This window comes from Phasianus colchicus, chromosome 2 (genome assembly GCF_987193195.1).
Source record: "Phasianus colchicus chromosome 2, bPhaCol1.hap1.1, whole genome shotgun sequence".
Lineage (NCBI taxonomy): Eukaryota > Metazoa > Chordata > Aves > Galliformes > Phasianidae > Phasianus > Phasianus colchicus.
In genome coordinates this window covers 49,840,479-49,861,537 of record NC_143437.1, presented here as the reverse complement: position 1 = coordinate 49,861,537, position 21,059 = coordinate 49,840,479, and the positions used below count along the sequence as shown (strand labels likewise).

Below are 21,059 nucleotides of genomic sequence, written 5' to 3'. Positions count from 1 at the left end.
TGCACTTCAGTAGAAGCTTGAGTGTTGTGGCAAAAAATACAGGGACTAAGGGTTGAGTTCCTGGGATGTAGGAATCTTGATTCCTAAAGGAAATCAATCCTCCTTTTTAAAGTTTATTTATTTAATTTATTCCCCCTAACATGTCTATTATGACTGTCAAGGTATTCTTCTAAGTATGTTCAGTAGCTGGTGAACTACAGAGAAGTTGATATCAGGAGTAAATTTCCTTTTCCTTTCTCCTTTTCTTGAAGAAGTCAGCAACAAAATACAATATGTTAGACCAATATATCAGAGGTATATGTTGGTCAACATTTAAGGTAAAAATGTTTTTTTTTTTTTTTTCTGAGCTGGTGCTTTCTTATCAAGGGAGCTTTAAGAACGAGCACACTGGATCAGACCAAAGCAGTCCAACTTGATATCTTGCCTTCTGAATTGGCCCAAAGCTGGTGCCTAGCAAAGATTAAAGGAAACGAGAAAACTTATAGTGCCATTTCCTTAAAATGCTCCTCCATTCTCCAAACAATTTACCAACTGGAATCTTCCTGAGTCAGGAGTGGGTTCATGTATTTATAACCTTTGGTAATTTCCACGAGGTTGAATTCATTAAGGTTGATTTAACAGCATTCATAGGAGAAAGATCCAAGTCACTACCTCTATTTTAATTTTTTCAAATCTTCCACCTAATTGCCTCTTTGGTGACTCCTACAACATATAATGGAAAAAAACAGCAAAGCGTCAGTTCCTGTTTAACTGCTGTATGCCATGAGTGTCATTATTGTATCATACCTCCCTTCTTTTTACCATTAGTTCTATATGTTGTGGGTTCTTAGCTTGATTAGTCACGCACAAAATATATTCTGTATCTTAGGTCATCCTTGGCACTTTTTCTGAACTTTTTTCAAGTTTGTTTTATTTTTGAGTTGGAATACATATTTTCAAGATATTGGTACACAATGGAAGTATGGAGTGGCATAATGAAAGCCTTTGTTTTATTCCTTATTTATTCATTTTTTATTCATACATTTCATACTGAATATGATGTGGACTAGGAAATGAGCTAAAAATAATCTTGAATTTTAAGGAAACTGTATGAATGGATAAGCTGGTCTGGGTTAATATAGTGGAATGAATAAATATTTAAAATATTAAAATCATTCATTCAGCTACTTTTTCTTATGTAAAGAAGTTTTCCTCATCTCTCTCTCTCTCTTTTTTTTTTTTTTCTCCTTCAAGTGCTATTAAGATCAGCCACCCACAGATCAAGACATTTTATTTTGCAGCAGAAAATGTTCTGGAAATGAACACGTGAGTAGAGAGTGACTGGCCCTGTTTCATCCTGTCTCGCATCTGAAAACACTTTGAAAGTTCATTCTCTCTCTGTTGAGCAGTGGTTGATGAAATTCTTCAGGATATTACTAAGTATACATTTTTTTTCCACATCACTAAATAGAAGGAATATACAACTATTTGTTTACTAATAGAGTTGAAACCAGTATCTGATAATTAGTATAATTTTGTTACTAGACTGCAAATATTTGAAGGAATTCCTTTCCACTAAAGAGGTGCAAAGGTTTTCTAGCAAGTTCATCTTGGAAGAAGCCAGGGAAGAGAAGAAAGAGGAAAAAATGTACTTAGCTTTGCTCCAGAAATGAACTAGTGCTTGAATATAATACTGTTTGCTTTCAAAATGGCATGCCAGTTAACAGGGATAGTTAGAAAGATATAAATAACTGTTTTTTTATTTTAACTAAACATTTACTTCACTGCCAAACTATGTTGCAGTTATGCCAGATTAGGCATTTTCTTTCCACAAATGTCTATAGGAACAACAATTCAGTCATGCTGCTTTTTTTTTTTTTTTTTTTTTTAATGAGAGCAGTAAAAATGGGTACCTAATAGGAACTATTGAGTTATTAGAATTGGATATTCCTTGCAATTGATCCAGATTGGACTGATTTGTATGCATCTTATATCTTCTTTGTATTTATTACTTCAGAACATATTCTGTTCACAGTGCTTTTTCATTAAATGGCCAAAAAATCAGTATAGTTGAAATAGGAAGACAGATAGATAGGGCCAGATTTTAATCTTGGCTGTACTGGTGACCTTTGTGAGATTCTTCATAAAGAGTTGACTTTTCATCCTAGAGACCTCATAGCTCTTCAGCGCAATGGAAAGAAAAAATGTTGAGAGAATATGTGAGACCTTCTGAAGTAACTTCAGAGACAGAAAAGAACTGTACACATCTATTTATAAATCTGGACTGTATAGATACATGTAAATATAGATGTAAGAATCTGTTGCCCTTTGCAACTTGGAGAAGTCTAGAACTTGCAGTTGGGGAAATGATTATTTATTTCTGTATGGCTGCATTTCTTACCAGAGTTCCTCAACACAGTTGAGGGGAAAGGGAGTGAGGAAGACTGAAAATGGCCAGAAATACTTCTGGAGAGAAACTGACTGACTGAGAGAAGGATGGATGTAGGGAGGAAAAAAAGAGAGCTAATGGAGGACATCTGAACATTAACAGCTAGTTTGGAGCCCAGCTGGAAATTGTCAGTGTCTTAATGACATTTTGGAATTGTTTAGTCTCATGTAAGTGAGTGATCAAAATCTACGCAGGTGTCTCCTCTCTTATGCCCCAGAATGATTTTCTTCAAACTCCACTTCTAGAGTAAATTTCATATTGGCTGAAAGCTAAGTAGCCTAGCACTGGAGCAGCTTGTACTATACTGTACTATTCCTAATTCTTTACTGTTGTAACTGATGATGTTTTCCTTGGCAAAGTATAAAATACATGGATTTAATACATAAAGTACATGCATACTCACGCATATGTCAAAACAGACTAAAAGACATCTGTTCGCTTGGCTCCATTCCCATGCATACATATGTATGTGAGTGGTTCCACTGAAGTTGTTGGGGCATTCCTGTATGTTGAGTTACTTGTGTACGTAAATACTTGGTAGATCATGACCTTTTGCAACTCTCCGTGCATATATATCTATTAAGACACAGTGCGTTTATTAATTTAGAAGTTTACTTCATTAATTCAGCATTTATTTGTCATAGTAATGCAAATATGAAAAGCAAATTTGTTCTCTTAGATACTAACTGGTTAAATGCACATGATTACTAGTGGTCTGTCTTACTTTGCTCTTATTGCAATCTTGTATTAGCAGCATTTTTATTTTGTTTAGATTAAAAAAAACCAAAACAAACATTCTGTTAAAAATTTTCTGTTAAAAGAAAGTAATTAATCCATTTTTACAGAGATTGCACATTTCTTTCTGAAATTTTGATGCAGCTCAATTGTTTATATGACAGTCTAAAAACCCAATTACATTATTCTAACCAGAAATGTTTTCAATATTTCAGTACTTCAGTATAATCAAGATCCAGCACCATATTTTCTCCAAGTTATGAATTTTAATTGCTGCCTTTCTTACATTCCCTATCTAGGCCTTGAGTTTAATCTGAAAGACTTTTTAATTCTTAAAACATGGATAGTTCCAAATGACTTAAAAGCAAACACAGTGCACAAAGGGTATTGTCAAGGGCAGCTGACATCATCTTCTATGGCTCCTTTGCCTTTTGCATCACCTTGGATGAAAGATAATAAGACACTGATATTCTATTATAACACTGATTGTTTTCCTTTAGCTTCCAGAAATGCAGCTTTTTGGTCATCAGTAGCTTTTTCTCAACGTGAGGAGGAAAAAATGCCCCAGGCAACTAGTCCTGTTCATCAGGTCCAATCTGAGAAGGGCACAAGGGCTGTAAAACAGAACTACACAGCTTGCTATAGTATTTGATTGACAGAAATCCATATATAGAAAAAGAAAGTTCTTGGTAGTCTATTACATAATACAAGGTGGGCCTGTGAGATGCTCAGTGCATTTCTCCTTCTATTGGCAACTTAATCCTACACAGTTGTTAAAAGGAATGGGAACGTTGGTAATCAGGTCATAGGTGTTTTCCTAGGAAATACTGAAATATAGAAGGAAACTAACATTCAGACTTTGGGTTAATGAATATACATGTTGAAAGGAGAGAAATAGTCAAAATAGCATGTAAATATTGCTAATAATATGTCCTCCCTGCTTCAAACACAGGTGGCTAAGCAAGCTGGGGATTGCTGTAGATCCTCAGGCACCCAATGGGAAGAGCGAAGAAGGTATGTTCCTAATAATAGTTTTTGTGTCTAACCAGATGATATCCTTCACAGTTTTTGTTGGGCCAAATCTTTGTCAGATCTTTTCTCTAACTGTCACCTTGAGTCTGTCTGGCGACAGAGCCCACTGACACACTGACACACAGAGGAGCAGAGGAGCTTTAGAAACACTGGTGAGATACAGTATCACCGAAAGGGGCCCACTGATCTTTTGAGCTGTATTGACTGAGTTGAGAGTCATTAAACCTGACTTAAAATAAGAGAGACAAAAAATATTAATAGAAGCAAAATGTGACAGATGTTTTGTCACAGATGCTCCAGGATCTGTCATGAGAGGGTTTCAGAAACCCACAGACATATTTGTGTGAATGCACCCATGCAGAGGCGCTGCTGTTACACACAGCCACTTTTCTGCTCCCAGCAACCTGATTATTCCCTCTGTCACACACTGTAACTCTTTGCGATGCTCTTTAGAGTATCAGAAACAGCTGTTACCAAGGGTTCCTCAAGAATACATCATTCACAGAGCCTTAGAATTTCATATGGGCTTTATTGTAGCCATTCTCAGTCCTTGATGCTAAGATGTTCCAGCACATACTTTCAGTAAACAAAACTACATCCTTGCTGTTAAAAATCCTATGGTTCTCCAAGCAGTACTGAGAGAAAGTTTCATTTTGTTAACATTTTAGAAACTTCTCTTCAGTGTATATGTATATTTTTTTCTCTCACAACTTATTTTTTCCCCTCACATTATGGTTATTATAACCCTAAAATTACATGCATGCCAACAATAATTAAATTAGAAGAATACAGTAATTAAATCTGATTGGATAATATTATGGGTCTGAATGGCTAGTGTGTGCTGGGAGATTTCACAGAGGGAAGTGATCTTTTTCAGTGGTAACAGCCAGGCCTTAGGAATAGAATGCCTAACTTGTGACCTCCCCTTCTTGAGTGTGTCTCATCTTATGATTAGCACTTCATGTAATCCACTGTTAAAAAGTAGCTGAGAAGTGTTGGAAGACACCTCCCTCTGTTACACATGTAATTGAATAATATGACTGCCTCTCTGCCACCTCTCAAGAGATTCTGGGTCTCTGTCAGCTTGGGTTTTGTTTGTTTGTTTTCTCCTATGGTATACATAGTCTGAGAGTATTGTGTCTACTTTTATTGTTAGCTCTGCAACTGTGCCACTGTGCCATGTGGTATGCCAAGTTACTCTGTGGTGACCAAGGTCTCCTGAGTGTGTCTTATGATTTCCAAAGCATAATGTGAGCAATCTATTTTTTCCAGAATTGTAGCCAAAACTCCAATGCTGGTTGCCAGCTCCAGGAGAATTTACTGGTTACAGAGATTAAGAGGCAGCATCTGCTACATTCAACAGGTCTCTGCAAGTTCTGTCACAGATGGTGTAGCATTTCTTAAATGAAAGCAAAGGCTGCAAAGGGATGAAAAAAGAACCACTTCTTAGTAGTAAAGCTATCTAGAGCAGCGACACCTAGTGTTGTCAACTATAGCAAGTTTATTTAAAAAATAATAAAAAATAAGAAAATGTTGCTATGAAGCAGCAGAGCATTATCAAGAGTGGGTTAGTTTTCAGCATAGGAGACACTAACATCTTATAGTCCACAACATTCTGCTTGGGGAATTTTGGTGAGCACAGCACTGTGAGGAACAAATAAGATTTGATTTAACACTTTGTATTTGCTCATTTTCCATGTCTGCCTCAGAATGCTATAGTGAAAGTGAACATGATGACCCAGAAATAACAGACACACTGCCTCCCTCATACATGGCCCAGCCACCACCTCCTCAGATGGTAAGTATTACCATAATTAGCTTTTACTTGCTCGATGATTGAAACAAATCATTCTCCAGGTAGTGAGCTACCAGTTAGATTGGAGACTTTCTCTCTGTGTGCCTATGAGATATGGATGCACTCACTGTTTCCTCTCACCTCTGCCCAGTGATGGTTCATGCAAGTATTGTAGCCCACGCTGCTGAGAGCCTCACAATGGCAAAAATACTTCCTTCAGAGGAAAGCATATTTGCTTTGCTTGAGAATGGAAGGTGTTACTCTGATTCATAAGTGTGTTGTGTCTTTTCTTTATGAGGTTTTTAACATGCATCTGTAACCTAGTCTTCACAATATATATATCTCTTAATTCTATTTGAAATCTTTTGTTTTGTGATGCTGGTAGCATTGTACAACAGATTTATGTATTATGAACTGTATTATGAACTGTTATGAACTGTTCTTTAGAAGGCTGAATTTGAAAATGTTTTTGTGGCAAAGAGGAAAGGTGAAAGGCAAGAGGTGTCTTCTAACAGGGATTATGTCGGTTCTTTCCTTCTATACCTCTGAAAAAGAGATTCGAAAAAAGAAAATAATTGTACTCCCAAAATCTATGCTGTTTTTCTACCTTGTTGTGGAGCACGTCCAGAATATTCACTGCTACCTACCTTTTTAACATAAATTAGAATAAGTAGCATGAACCCTCGTGTGTGTAATCAAGTGCTTCTCCTATTTATTAGCCAGTTATTGATCTGTTAGTCTTGTCTTACTATTGATGTTCTTCAAAGTGATCTCATTTCTTCTCATATGAAGGTACCTCTTCAAGATACAAGGTTTACCTAATTCTATATTAGGGCATGAGTAATTCAGTTTGGGAGGGTAATATAGCTGAAATGAAGAACCCCGACTTCAAGCCTTTCCCTCTCCCACCTGAAAGTTAAATCTAGGCATATTCAGTAATATACTTGTTACCAAATGATCTTATTGATCAGAATCTGTGATTCTGTGATTATTGCATCTGTGATTATTGCATCTCATCAATGAACAAAAAATGTAGTAGCTACCCTGTTGGTGTAGTAGAGATTCTTGCACTGGTACCTTGCAATGGTACCTTAAAATGACATCCATTGGTTTGGGTGGTCATGTAGGCAGTGAAGAAAGAGCAAATCTGAAAAACGTAGATGAGCTGGAGAAGTTTGCACAGACATGGACAATAATAAATGCACAGATCTGACTACCTGACAATCTTTAGATAGCTAACACTAAGCTTGGTGTCTATGTCATATTGTCATCTATTTGCCCCATCTGTTTCTGTCAGATAAGTCAGTCTTCACTTCCTCTCCTTAAACAGTTGTGCTGCATGAATCACTGTAAAACAGTTCACCTGGCACTCAGAGGATGCTCTATATAATAGGATTCTTTATTGCCTGTATTAACTGAAAGTTAAATGTGGCCAAGTGGCTATAAATATTGGAGAATACAGGAAACTTGACAATATATCTCCAAGAGTTATTCTGGGCTGAAGGCCGATAATGAAGCATCTTGAAATTTATACCTCAATGGCTCGGCTTCAGAAGACAGTAGATGACTTTCCCATCTGCTCACCTCAGAGTGAACAGAGGCATTTTTCCAGATGATGAGTTTTAAGCAGGTGCTATTTTTCAGTTTGCTGTTTTTCTGGCTTCCTGCTACTTGTCAGCCTGTAGCTGCAGAGGTGATCTCTGGTTGTCTTCCTCCTGTATGCTCCTCTTAAGAGCTGCCTTCAATGTTTTAGCATGGAACATGTGGGAGGGAGGCAACAGTGCAGGTACTTGAGGGGTGCTGTTTCCTCCGCCCTTCCTCTTGAAAGTCATCTTCAAGAGGAAGTACAGTCACTATGTCTAGCTGCTTAACTTCCCTTCTCCTCACCCCTATGGATGACTGTTGGTATCTCCTCAGCAAATCAGTCAAATTTTCACCCCAAGGAATGGAAACTGGAAAGAGCTCCAGCTCCCACTGCTCTGCTCTATGCTCTGGCACCAATTTGCAACTGCCAGACATATCTATGCTGGAAACTCAGACTGGAAATATCTTAAATACCCTTTTTTTTTTTTTTTTTTTTAAGTTATAATTCTGCCTTCCAAATGCCAAAGGCATTTTGTAAAATAGGTAGTAGGAGCTATGGACATTTTGGAAAATCAAATCTATGATGTCTGAAATAGAAGGGCATCCAAGCTTCTTGAGATCCACTCCAGCTTGGAAGCTGTTTGTCTGGAACAGCCACCCAGGTGCAGATTCTGTTACGTTTTAGAGTAATAAACACTCTGTACTTCCTGAAAAAAGCTTCAGCTTCTGTTCAGTTCTCTGCTGATAAAATTGTTTTGAAACTTCAAAAGCAAAAGTAGTGATTATAAGCTTTCTAGTTTTATGTGTTTTTGTGGGTATTGTGAAAGAAAAAAGCAAGGGAAGAACAAATACGTTTAAACATCTGTAGGACAAAACCTTAACTGATCACCTGTGTTAATTTCACCACATGAGAATGGCTCAGAAATCAGCAGCTCTATTGAGTAAATAGATTGCAGCAATTCCAAAATAGCAGTTGAGGTGTTTCATGGTGATAATTTTTTTTTCTGTAAATAAATGCCTAGAGACACACTAATCTGCAGTGGAATCCTGATGATCTGCCAGCTCAGGCATCCACTTTTGAAAGTGTCCCCATTATTATGACATGTATGATTACAAAACTTCCAAAGGAATGACTCTGTCACTCAGGTAAACGTTTGTCATGCCAAGAAAAGCATGTATGCACAATGTGTATTGAAAAAGGGAAATACGTTGTGGTAGTCTACTTTATTCTTTCACAGTTTTTTTTTTTTTATTTAACAAAAAATGAAAATGAAAACAAAAATATATAAGAGAAACAAGAAATTCCATTCTCTGAGGCAGTTTTCATTTCAGCATCACTTTCTTTTTCTTCTAATGTAAGATTGCCAGAAAAAATAGAGGTGAGATCTAACATCTTGCTCTTAAGACTTTAAATAACTGAAATTAGACAGGCTATCAACACCATATGAACAACAGCTTTTAATTTTTAGTCTATTTGACTGTACGAGTGCTCTATGTGGTGCTCAGAGACATGATTAAGCAGTGGGTTGTTAGGTTGTGGTTGGATTTGATGATCTTTAAGGTCTTTTCCAACTGAATAATTCTATGATTCTATGATTCAACAATTTGTTTTTTCAATATGAACTCTTGGATAGATGAACAGGTCACTTGTGCTAACAAGGGCATCTTGAACTACATCATGCGTGTAGTTCAAGAAAATGCCTTCTTGACCATTGCTTTAGGGTGAGTATGCAAAGAATTCCTTTTTAAAATCAAACACGCAACTAAAACACAGTGTTACATTTACTGTAATAGGGATGTAAATAAGATGTAGGCCTGCAGAGTTTCCAACAGTCTGGAAGAATAACTTTGAAAATTTAGAGAAATGAAGAAAGTGCTACAAACAAATGGTGAGCCATAGTCATCTCATCTTATTAAGTGATTAATAGCTACATGAGACTACTAGACTAGAAACCCAGGGAAATGCTCTCGCATTTCTTAATGTAGAAAGGAATTAGTATACCTTACTGTAACAATGAATTGCAGAATCTTTTATAGCATAATCAAAAATAAAATAAAATTAAAAAAATCCCTCTTGGTTTATTTTATATGAATACATTTCTAATTTACCAGTGAATTATTGATAGATATTCCAGGCTTGCTCCTTTATTGTGTTTGCAACTTGTTTGGGTTTCCCTAGCAACACCATTTTGTTAATTATCAGTTTAGTTATCATCTATTTTAATATTTAAAGAGGTTTATTCTGCATATGTGTGGTGAACATAGAACTCTCCATTGAGTTTTGTATTCTGATTCTCAGTCTGGCTAGTAGTGGATCATCTGCAGGAAGAATAAATTTCTAAAGTAGCAGATAGGAAATATTTGGCTTTTGTATTATACCTCCTTGTGGTTTCCACTAAGGGTTGCAATCTGAATCTTTATCTCCTTATTACTTCAGTTGTTTTATTTGTTAATAGATCATTTTCTATTTAATTTGTGCATATATTTATGTGCTTGCCCATGTGTTAATTGTGCAATGGCCAACTTGGCTTATATGCTAATGGTTTTTAGTAGCTAGAAAGCAGAGTAGTGCTAGTTCTTGTTGATTTTCATTAACAGATTATAGCACAAATCAGTCAATGCAAATGCATACTGTAGACAGAGTTGTTAGCTTGTAAGCTTTGTGAGCAAAGACATATTTGCTTGTTTGGGAAACTACATATTTCTCAAAACCTCAAAACTTTTTCTTCTCTAACTTTTCCTGATGTGGAATCATGCATCTATTATACCTCCTCTCATTTACTGCTCCGGTAGGTTAGCTGTCTCTGAGCCCTCATTAGTTGTGAGGCAGAGTGATGAGTACAATATGAAGAACCCTAAGATGCGTTTAATTTTGATGCATCTCTAGTGAAATCTGGATCCCTTTTCAGATTCATTTCCTCAAATATAAATCTTGGCAGATGAATGAGCAGCACAAATCTTGTACCATTCCAATTTCTATGCCATCTGCTCCATGGCTGCCTGTTTTTTCTTTCCACCATTACTTATCAGCTTTCTTGGCAAATATTTAGTCCCTAGAATGAATGGGGTGAAATGATTTTGGTTGCTGAGGTCATTTTAATTCTGCTTTAACATTCCTTGTGCTGTCTATCTGTGGTTATGGCGTTGATGGATTTACTGAATACTTCAAAACAGCTTTATGTTCTATGGTTCAATGCCTAATTCAGGATTTTTCTTCTGTACCCTTGATTAGAGGAATAAAGTGAATGGAATAAAGTAAATTGTGAAAAAACAGTGAAAATGGCTATGGGACACAAAAGGATGCATTCAACATGGTATTATTTTCTTGCTCTGTTGTTTTTAGGCCTTCAAAACTTTTTTATTTTTTATTTCTAGTTTCCTTGTGACTTAGTTTCTGAAGTTGTGAGAGATTGGTTGCCTTGCTTCAAGCTTGTTTAGATGGATAATCAACCATATTATGTTAGTTTTTAGTTAGTTGTCATTTCAGTTGCATATCTATAAAGTGTAGAGCCTGGGAAAAATAACAACTTGGAAAAAAAATTTCTTTCTTTTCTTTTTTCTTTCTTGTTTGTTTCTGGAAAGCAGGATCAACAGAAATCCTCTTTGACATCAACTCTGTCAAGTGAAGCATCTTGTTCTCTTTCCTCTCCCGAAAGCACTTTCAATTCCCAAGAATCATCATCTTCCTTAACGTCCAAAGTGGTTTACTCTGAGAGGCAGTCTCTGCTTGACTTCGTTAACAGCTCTGCCATGGAAGAGAGTGATCAGCCTTTAACTTTCTGTGTACAGATTCAATCTGATGAGCAGCCAGAAGTAGACTGTGGAGAAAAAGCAGAAAGTCAGATCTGTCCTGGTGGTGGACCCGAAAACACTTTCTTAGGTCTGGATACACACTGCCTAACTGTGCCAGATGCAGCAGGACAGATATCACTCGCCAAAGGTGAGCTAATGGGAGTGGAGATTTTGTCCAGGATTTTCCACAACTTCCTTTCCCCTCTCTTTCATCATATTTCTGTTGAAGAGTTTTAAAATGGTATTTATTTATTTATTTATTTGCGACAAATATTTGGTTTATTATGCCTTAAATGTACAACTCACAATTGAATTGGTAAGTACATTTAGAATTCTTCTCAAATTTTATATATAGGGTAAGACCATAGCCTCTGTATAAAATCCTAGTGTAAATGTGTTTTTACTAACTTCATTTGTTTCAGTGTAGCTGTCATTTATTAATTAGAGTTGAATCTAAGTGTTAAGAAAGTTTCATGACAGAAAGGTGGAATCACGATATATGTGGTGTCACAAAACTGACACTCTGAGCAAAACGCTGTATATAAGAAGTGGTAAATATGAGGTTAGATCAGCTTACCTGTAAAAATGTCAACAGTTGTGTTCACTTCTGCTATGTATGCATTATTCATTTAATTGAACTTCATTGTAAACTAGAGAAAACAAGTGCAGTCCTGAATCAGAAAGTCCTTAAAGACTGGATTTTATTTAAGAGTGTGAGTATCTGCATAGGTATCTTCTATTGAAATGTACTGCTAAACAAACAAAGAAAACCACAACGTGGTACGGTAACAAAATTTGTTTGTTGTTAGTATTAACACAGCCATAGCAAGGCTGTATGACTTGCCTTTTGAACAAAGCTTCTCTCCATGCTTTAAGAACTGTTGAATTATAAAAGTTATTTCTTGCATACAACATACTGAAATGAGAAAATGCTCAGTCCATTACCTAGAAGAGGTAAAATAGAAGAAAGAATGATGGTCTTGTGCACTGGCTCTACCTGTGAATCAAAATCTTTGTAAAGAATTGAAATAAGTATTCTATTGCAGAGAGCGCAATATTGTCTCAGTCCAGTTCAAAACAAAGATGTTTCCAAAAACCTAGACTGAAGAAAATGTAAAGGTGAAAACTAATGGCACTGGGCTCAGGGGAATTTAGGGTTTTTCTCTGTAGGTGAACAGAAAGCAAGCAGCTTAATCATTTAAATGGTAGTGTAAGGCACATCAGTTACATTGTCACTCTTCCAATTTTTTTACAAGTATCAACAGTTAGCACACCTTTGTTTTGTTATATGATTTTCCGATTTTACAAAACAAAGCAAAAACAAAATTAACAACAACAACAAAAAAAGACAACCCACCAAGATATTGAAAATTGATCTAAGTAGAAGCTTTAGACTAAGTGAAAATTAATGTCAGAGAATTTTTCACTCAACTTAATTATCCATAGAAATGAAGCTGCCCTACTAGAGATTTCTGAGGCAGTGAAAATCAGTAAGAATTCAAACTGAGAGTGAGTAAATGTCTTATTTCAATGTTGTAGAAGAAAATAAGTGTTTTAGAAGAGTTCTTGAGAAATCTGATTACCCAGTTTCTGTGTCTTGGCATTGAAAGTAGTGAAAAGGCTGTACATTGGTCCCTAAAAAGATTTGTGACAAATATATAGCAAATATTCTGTAATTTGAATATTAGGGCTAAATCTGACCAATGAATGTCTTTGGAAATAATCTTAGAGTGGACCAAGAAACACACTGCTCATGTGTGTGTCTCAGGTTATATGTGTACACAGGAGTTTATATTTGATTGCATTCAGGTGGACTGTTGGATTGTAAGCCATAGAGAGTATGGTGGCTTCTCGATCCCACTGAGAAAGATTCATTGGTTACTTTTTAGTAGTATAAACTTCAGCCTTTGCTCAGAATATGATACTTTGATATTGTCAGCATTTCTGCAATAATGCTCAGGCTAATGCTTTCTATCATAACTGTAAGGGTGAAAGGTAGTTTTATGGATGCTGACAGATTTAGTGTGATGCAATTGTAATCATTTAAAGAAGAATTTTATAGGATTGTATGATGACGTAGTAATACTTACCAGTAAAGCAGGATTAAAATGTAAATCAATGCATATTTTGGTATATTTCTGCCATTTGCAAGATAGTGTAATTGTTCCAAAAATATTCCTGGGAAAACAAATTCATTCATTGTTCACTGCTAAGCCAGCCCTGATTGCAGAACACATCAGTTTTAACCATGTTGCTAATCTGTGATGGAATTCCAGAAATAGATCATTTTAGTGAGACAGTCACTATAGAAACTGTATAACCTCAAAAGTTACTATCTGCATGATAACTGTTGTTGAGCAAGTAAGATGTAAACCATGCATTTGTTATTCTTTATCACTCTGCATAGTATGAGAAGATGGAGAATGTTGGTAATCTTTCTTTCTTGTAATGGATGCTGAAATACTAAATGAAGTAATTTGTAAGGAGATTACTTAACCTATTTCAATTTAGGATTGAGGTGAAAAAAGGATTAATTAAAGCAGCAATTCAATTCCAAATGGAAATTATCAAAAAGAACATAATTCTCTTTCTGTGGCTTATACCTCAAGAATTTCCCTCTGCAGCTAGTTAATAAGGACATGCACAAATACTGTGAGATAGTTTCAAGCTGGGGGATATCTATCTGCAAAACCTCATGATTTACAGCAACTAGCAAGAACACCATTGTTATCTGATGTGGAACAAGAGGGCATACTTTGGTGATTTGTTAGTGTAGTCCATCTTATTTACTTTTCAGTGCTTCTGAACAGTATGTTTGCAGCTCTTTATGTTTCAGTGTAATGGGATTACATCCAGAAGGAGCTGGGTACACCTTGCATTGGTGTGTGTTCTATAAGTGCATGTCCCCTGGACATACCAGAACAATCCTACGGTCTTTGAACTTTCTACCCACAGAGCCTTTGCATGTATATATACTTCCCTTTTCCTTATGAGAAAAATCTCCTGTCATGCACTCTGCTTTGCAGCAGCCATGCTCTGCTTAGAAAAATCCCATGAGGAACTCTTAGCTGTAGCAATTAGCAGCCAAGACCTGGGGGAGAAGTTTTTCAAGAACCAAAGAGTGTTTTTCCTGGCAAAAGTCAGGCATGGAGGCTGATAGGAGAAAAGTTGTTACCTTGAAAGAAGAAAGAATAGCTGTGCCTCCAGTGGGAAGAGCTTATCATGTAAATACAAGTAAGGAGGGAGGGGATTTTCCCTCTCTACTCTGCTCTTGTGAGGCCCCATATGGAGTACTGTGCCTGGTACAAAGCCCCCAGTACAAGAAAGACAGGGAGCTGTTGGAGAGGGTCCAGAGTAGGGCCACAAAGATAATCAGGGGACTGGAGCACCTCCCCTACGAACACAGGCTGAGGGAGCTGGGCTTGTTCAGCCTGGAGAAAAGAAGGCTACAGGGTGACCTCATTGCAGCCATTCAGTACCTAAAGGGAGCCTACAAACAGGAGGGGAGTCAGCTCTTTGAAAGGGTAGATAAGAGCAGGACAAGGGGAAATGGTTTGGGGTTGAGGGAGGGAAGATTTAGGTTGGACATCAGGGAGAAGTTCTTTACTATGAGAGTGTTGATGTGCTGCAACAGGCTGCCCAAAGAGGTTGTGGATGTCCCGTCCCTGGAGGTGTTCAAGGCCAGATTGGATGGGGCCCTGGGAAACCTGGTCTAATATTAAATGTGGAGGTTGGTGGCCCTGCATGTGGCAGGGGGGGTTGGAGATTCATGTTCCTTGAGGTCCCTTCCAACCCAGACTATTCTGTGATTCTGTGAGTAAAGAGCCTATAGTGATAAAATAGACAGAAGTTTCTCAAAAAGGAAAATGGGTGAAACTCTGTAAAGGAAACTACAGGTTCAATGAAGTGATTATAGGCTTTTTTTTTTTCTCTCAATGAAAATTATGTAAGGAGATCTGCTAAGCAATTGTACACATCTTGAATGAGGAGATGTACTAAATAATATTTTAAAAAACTTTCCAGCAGCTCTCAGTGTTATGAACAGTCTCAGACTTACTGCCTCAGCTCTGATTACTGGGGAGAAGTTACATACCTGACGGTGGCATAAAAGTATAGGAAAAAAAGGATTGTATTTCCATTTACTTAATGGGAATATTTAATACTTCAGTGTTACAGCCTTTTACATGAACAGTGACAGAGGATTCAGTGCTGACACAAAGAACTGATAGGTAAACAAGAAACAGTAAAGAATACAAACAAGTAAATGACTACATGCTCTGTGTACAGAAGCTGTTCTTGCCCCATCCAGGATGGCTAGACATACTCTGCAGCCAAACTCCATCTTTTGTGTTTCTTCTGGCAACCGTTGGAACAGAAAGTATCAGACCATGACACAGCACCACCACCGTCATCAAAAACAACGATAACAAAAGGAAGCTGTAGAAATTGAGAGGTCACTGTAAGTCAACAGGAACGTGTGTTTTTATTTATTTGGGTATCTTCCACTGTATCAATAACATCCTTCTTCCTTGTGGTTCCTGAGGGTTTTATAATCACCGTCACATGATCTTAATGCATCTTGGCAAGAAAATTTTATGGTACCACCTCTGGTTTATTTATTTCAGTCTGGCTCATTCATAGTAGCTGGTGAAAGAACTGGAGTGCACTGATATTTTGGGGATGTTGGAAAACTTCTTGAAAACAATTTGAATTTTATGCGGGTTGTTTTTGTGAGAAGGAGTTGGTTACATAGGAACTGGATGTGGTCAATTCCTCCTTTTCTCAGAACTGACATCCTTTTCCCCTCTTGTGTCTGCCTGTGCCAGTAATAGCCAGAACAGATCTTCTGGTGTACTCTGACCTATTTGTTCCTTCTGAATAAGTAATAGTAAATGCTGTATTGTGGCTGAGACTATCCAAGAGGCATGCCTATATTGAGCATTACTGTGTGGAAGAACAGCTGTATTTGAATGATTATTTTTCTTCAGATTAAAAAGACTTTAGGAATCATGGTGAAAATTATGCTGTTATACTTTTCTGACCTTGAAAATAGAGATACTTGTTTGTTCTATTTCCAGTTTAGTTGGAGTCTGTTAAAGATGTCACCCCTCTTTGCTGAACTCACTGTATTGTTGTAATCAAAAGCCTTTGACTCTCAGTGGTAATGTAATTTTCCCATTTCTTCTCCCACTCTCTCATGTCTCTTGGTTCTGCATCAGCCAGTGAGGAGTTGGTCAAAGATAGATCCTTTTAATTCATGTATTTCCTTGTCTGTAACTCTTGCAGAAATGTGATTTCCCTAACATGTCATTTCTCTTTGGAAAGACCACTACTGATATGGAGAATGGATAGGGAGTATATTGGGGATTGGTTAGGGCATAAGTGGGTTATAATGCTTTCATCTCCTCTCTCCAGCCTGGGTCTGTACAGTGCTCCCTTGGTATCAAAAGTTTTGGCAGGTTCAGAAATAGGAGATTTGGCACAGTCACGAGAAGCTTGTAAGTATAGCAAAAACAGGAGAAAGAAATTTTTTTTTCCTGGGATTAATGCACAGCTGGAGAGCTATAACATCCCAGTTAGAGAATGGAAGAATAAGTACTTAAATTTCTGGGGTTCAGTTTAGAGTTAGCAATACATATTCTGTTGGGGATGATTTTCAATGTAAAATATTCTTCATGCAAATCATTGCCAATTTCTATTTCTTCACCATTGGAAAGCAGTCAGCTTGATTTTTCACAGCTGCTGCCTGAAAACTTCTGGATAATTTCACTTTTTGGGGCTTAAATAGTCTTATATCTGAAAGATTTCAGACAGGCTCCTGTGTTGCTGCTGCAGAGAGGGGAGTGTCTATACTGTAGTATCTCCCACCTGTGGCAAGTTGACTGACATGGATGCGGAAGCTGAAAGCTGAGGCGTGCAAAACTGATGTGCTGTGCCTCTGGCAACATGCTCTTGTCTGTGGTATCTCCTGTTAGTTAGAGGGAAATTCCAAATTGGTGAAAATTCCTTTGTGGCATTAAGCCACAAAGATGTGTTTTATTCCTCTTGAAACGGAGTTTGTAAAAAGTTCTGGCCTGCCTGAAATATCACTTCATTTTGATTGTCCCAGCATAAACAGTCTCTTTCTCTGCAATGTTAAAATACCTCAGGACAGGACTTTACTTTTTTTGGGTCACTCCTGGTTCCTTTCCACTTTCCCCCCTGTGGAGTTCAACAGAGTCAAGAGAGCTATATCATAGAATCATTGAATCGCTCAGGTTGGAAAAGACCTTAAAGATCATCGAGTCCAACCACAACCTAACCATACTACCCTAACTCTTAACAGCCTTCCACTAAATCATGTCCCTGATTTAAAATTTTTAAACACATCCAGGGATGGTGACTCAACCACCTCCCTGGGGAGCCTATTCCAGCGCTTAACAACCCTTTCTGTAAAAATGTTTTTCCTGATATCCAACCTAAACTTACCCTGGCACAATTTTAGGCCATTTCCGCTTGTCCTGCCACCTGTCAAAAGTGAGAAGAGACCAATCTCGCTCTCACTGTAAGCACCTTTTAGATATTGGGAGAGAGAATAAGGTCTTCCCTCAGTCTCTGTTTCCCCAGACTAAACAGCCCCAGTTTTTTCAGTCTCTCCTTGTAGGGCATATTCTCCAAGCCCTTCACAAGCCTTACTGCCCTTCTCTGGATCCGTTCCAGCACCTCATTTCAGAGCAGTACTAGTGTGGACTAACGTGCCCATTTAATGAAGACTGCTCTGAAAGTAATGCCTCCTATCTTATTATGTTGGCCCATCACATCAGAGGCAGATGGTATGGCAGTAGAGGTTGAACCTTCCAGCCAATATTCCATTAAATTTTGTTGCCATGGAATAGATGGCAGTGGGGGGACAGTATGACAGAATGGTATCTGACATGGAAATGCATATGAAGCAAAGGTATGGAACTTTTTTTTCCTCCATGAGGAAAAAAAATTGACAGCTATTGACATCCACTAATGCTTACTGATTACTAATGCACTAATTACACTAATGCTTACTTAATGTTTCTGCAGATAGAACAGTGGATGTGAGCACAGTGAGGTGGTGAGTGTTGTGTTTCATCAATGGTGATAGTAAGGTGAAAGACAAGCCACTTTCCAGACAGCCATTAAAATTTTTATAAGTATGGCATACCAGCTCCTGCTCATTCCTGGCAAAAATGTTAGTGGTGGTGGCACTGTCAAAAACCAGTGTTTTGTAGCTGAGAATCAATCTAATAGCGCAACTGTGCTCTTTGTGTCTGTTGTTTCCATGGAAAAAAAAACAGGAAGCATTACTTTCACAGCAACATAAGTTGTTGTTTAGCAGACTATATATATCCATCATCATAAATCTTATGAGCTTAATAAAACTCAGTGAAGGGGCAGCTCATTTTTCTTTGTGAGCCTGACACAGAAATCTGTTTTTACACTGATGTCTGAGCTTGAGTGCCATGTGCTTTTTGCATGAATTCTCTTTGTGATGGAAAGCAAATATTTTGTAACAGTTCAATAGTAGGCCTGGACAGGCCAGATTTCATAGGAGTCTGAATCATTTATGACTAGAAATACAGACCAGGTGAATGCCTGAGCTTTCTCTTAGACTTGCTGATTGACAAGTTAGTGGTATGTTTTGAGATGCAGAGGGAAAAAAAGCAACATGGAATTCTGAGCATGTGTGCTGTGAATGTCTGAATCCAGAGAAAAATCCCAGTCCATGTTAAGCCTTGAGTCATGTTACTTTATTTCTGTTATCAAGCATTAATTTTATTTCAGGTGTTTTGTGGGACAATCTATGGGTAGTGCACTGCTAACTTTCCTTCCATTAAGAGGCTTGTAAAGTATTGCACTGCACAGTTCTATGAGTAAGAAGAAATATGATTTTTTTATTGTTTTTAATCACTGATCATTCTATTGATTTTGTTTATTGATTGCTAGACATAATGCCTCTCTTCTTTCTCCCTAAAATTCACACCATGAAACTAGTACACTCACTAGCGGCTTCAGGCCTGCAAAAAATGGGTGTATACTTTCTGAATTTAGCTCAGGGGAACTCAGGGCAGAGGAGTTAAATGCAGGTGTCAGACAGTCTGGCCACAGTTTATTGGCAGATGTACTCTCTGTCAATAGCAACAGTATCTTCTTTACCAAAGCAGGGTTTTAAGATACTATTTTGTTAGTCTTCACTTGTTACAGAAGAAGCTTGTTACCCGTCAGTATAAATGGAGGTGGAGACCAAAGCATTATATGGCTCATGCCTGGTTCCACTCTGCCTGTAGATTTCACTCACCCTTTTTTCCAGCTGTTTCCTGAAATTTTGTTTGGCTGCTTCACTGTCATTCCTTTTATCCACACTTTATCTGAAGAATCCACAGTTTCCTCTCCCTCTGAAATTACCTGATTCTTTCTGGGAATGGGAGTAGTGGAAGAATAAGTAATAGGAGAGAATTTTGAGGCTGCAAACTTGTAAAATACAGGAGCTAAGTGCAGGAGCCTTCTGCTAGGTTCTTCTTACACCAATTCCTGCTTCTTTTTCTGTGCTGAATGTCCTGTCCTCTTTACCTTCACCCACAAATGCACGGAAAATATAAGAGTACTTAACACAGAAGGAACATGTTCAGAGAGGTATTTTCTCATGCTTGCTGCTTTGTAACTTTTTGAGGGTTAGGTCTGTGAGTTAGACTCAAAAAATAAATGGAGCACTGACTTCGTATTTGTCTGGTCAATAAATTATTTTCTGTTTGTACGCTCTTTCTTGGATATCTGATAAAGAACAGCTTATATCTGTGAATGATACTGTGTGCAGTCCTGATGGGTGAGGTCTGCATCATGGCTGAGCCATGGCTGTGCAGGAACTGGCTAATGAAACAAACAGCTGCTTCATCACAAGTAAGTAGGCAGGAAGCTAGTTATAATTACGAGCCTCATGGCATGAGCCAACAGTTTTCAGGAAATACTACTGCAGTGTATTATGCCTTACGCTTGCTTTTTTTTTTTTTTTTTTTTTCTTTCCTTTTTTTTCCCCCCTATTTCCCACAGCTTGTTAAATATACAACAGTTCTCTTTTTTTCTCTCTCTGCACTGTACCAATGATGGAAGCTATTTTTAGTCCTTGTCAAATTACAGCAGCCTTTTTACAATCACAAAGTGGTGAAAAAAAGGCCAGCAACAGAGTGAAGGCAAATATTTGTAGCATGTCATAAACCTTTCTTATAACCTAAATATTTAGAAAAAAAGAGGAATGTAGGAGGATGCTGTGCTTTTTAAAACATGGAAAAGATAAGGAGCAGACTCCTTTCTGAGTGCACTAGAAGCTGGAGAAGTTTTTGCTGCAATAAGAGGGAGCAAGAGGACACTTTCCTTATGTTTGCTGACTAAGGATGATTTAGAAAAGTCAATGTTTAACTTTCAATTAAAAGAAAAAACATGGTGCCAGTTCAGCTGGCACATGGAGGCTGCATTTAAGAAGAGCTGAAACCACTGTCTCCAGTGTAACAAACATGAAAATCATCCCAGTGGCTTTTGAGGGACTCACTGGCATCCTAAGAGCACCAATACCATTAAGATTTTCCTTTAGCAAATATTGGAATAGAAAAGACTTCAGTGTGCTCTGAGGAAAAAGTGGTACAGCCTTTTGCTGAAAATGGCCTTCTGCCAAAAGCCCCAGTCAGTGCT

The 21,059-nt window shown here is 37.6% G+C and overlaps 1 protein-coding gene across 11 annotated transcripts in view; it reads left to right on the top strand.

Moving 5' to 3' along the window:
• IPCEF1 (interaction protein for cytohesin exchange factors 1) overlaps positions 1-21,059 on the top strand; it is a 62,302-nt gene that overhangs the window by 34,086 nt on the left and 7,157 nt on the right. For 9 of the 11 annotated variants that reach the window (XM_031611790.2, XM_090135620.1, XM_090135623.1 and 6 more), the window contains 4 exons: positions 1,234-1,305; positions 4,116-4,177; positions 5,905-5,993; positions 11,157-11,514. In XM_031611790.2, the coding sequence (XP_031467650.1) occupies positions 1,234-1,305; positions 4,116-4,177; positions 5,905-5,993; positions 11,157-11,514 (581 nt within the window). The remainder of the gene's footprint in view (positions 1-1,233; positions 1,306-4,115; positions 4,178-5,904; positions 5,994-11,156; positions 11,515-21,059) is intronic. The other 2 variants (XM_090135627.1, XM_090135621.1) reach the window with 2 other exon arrangements.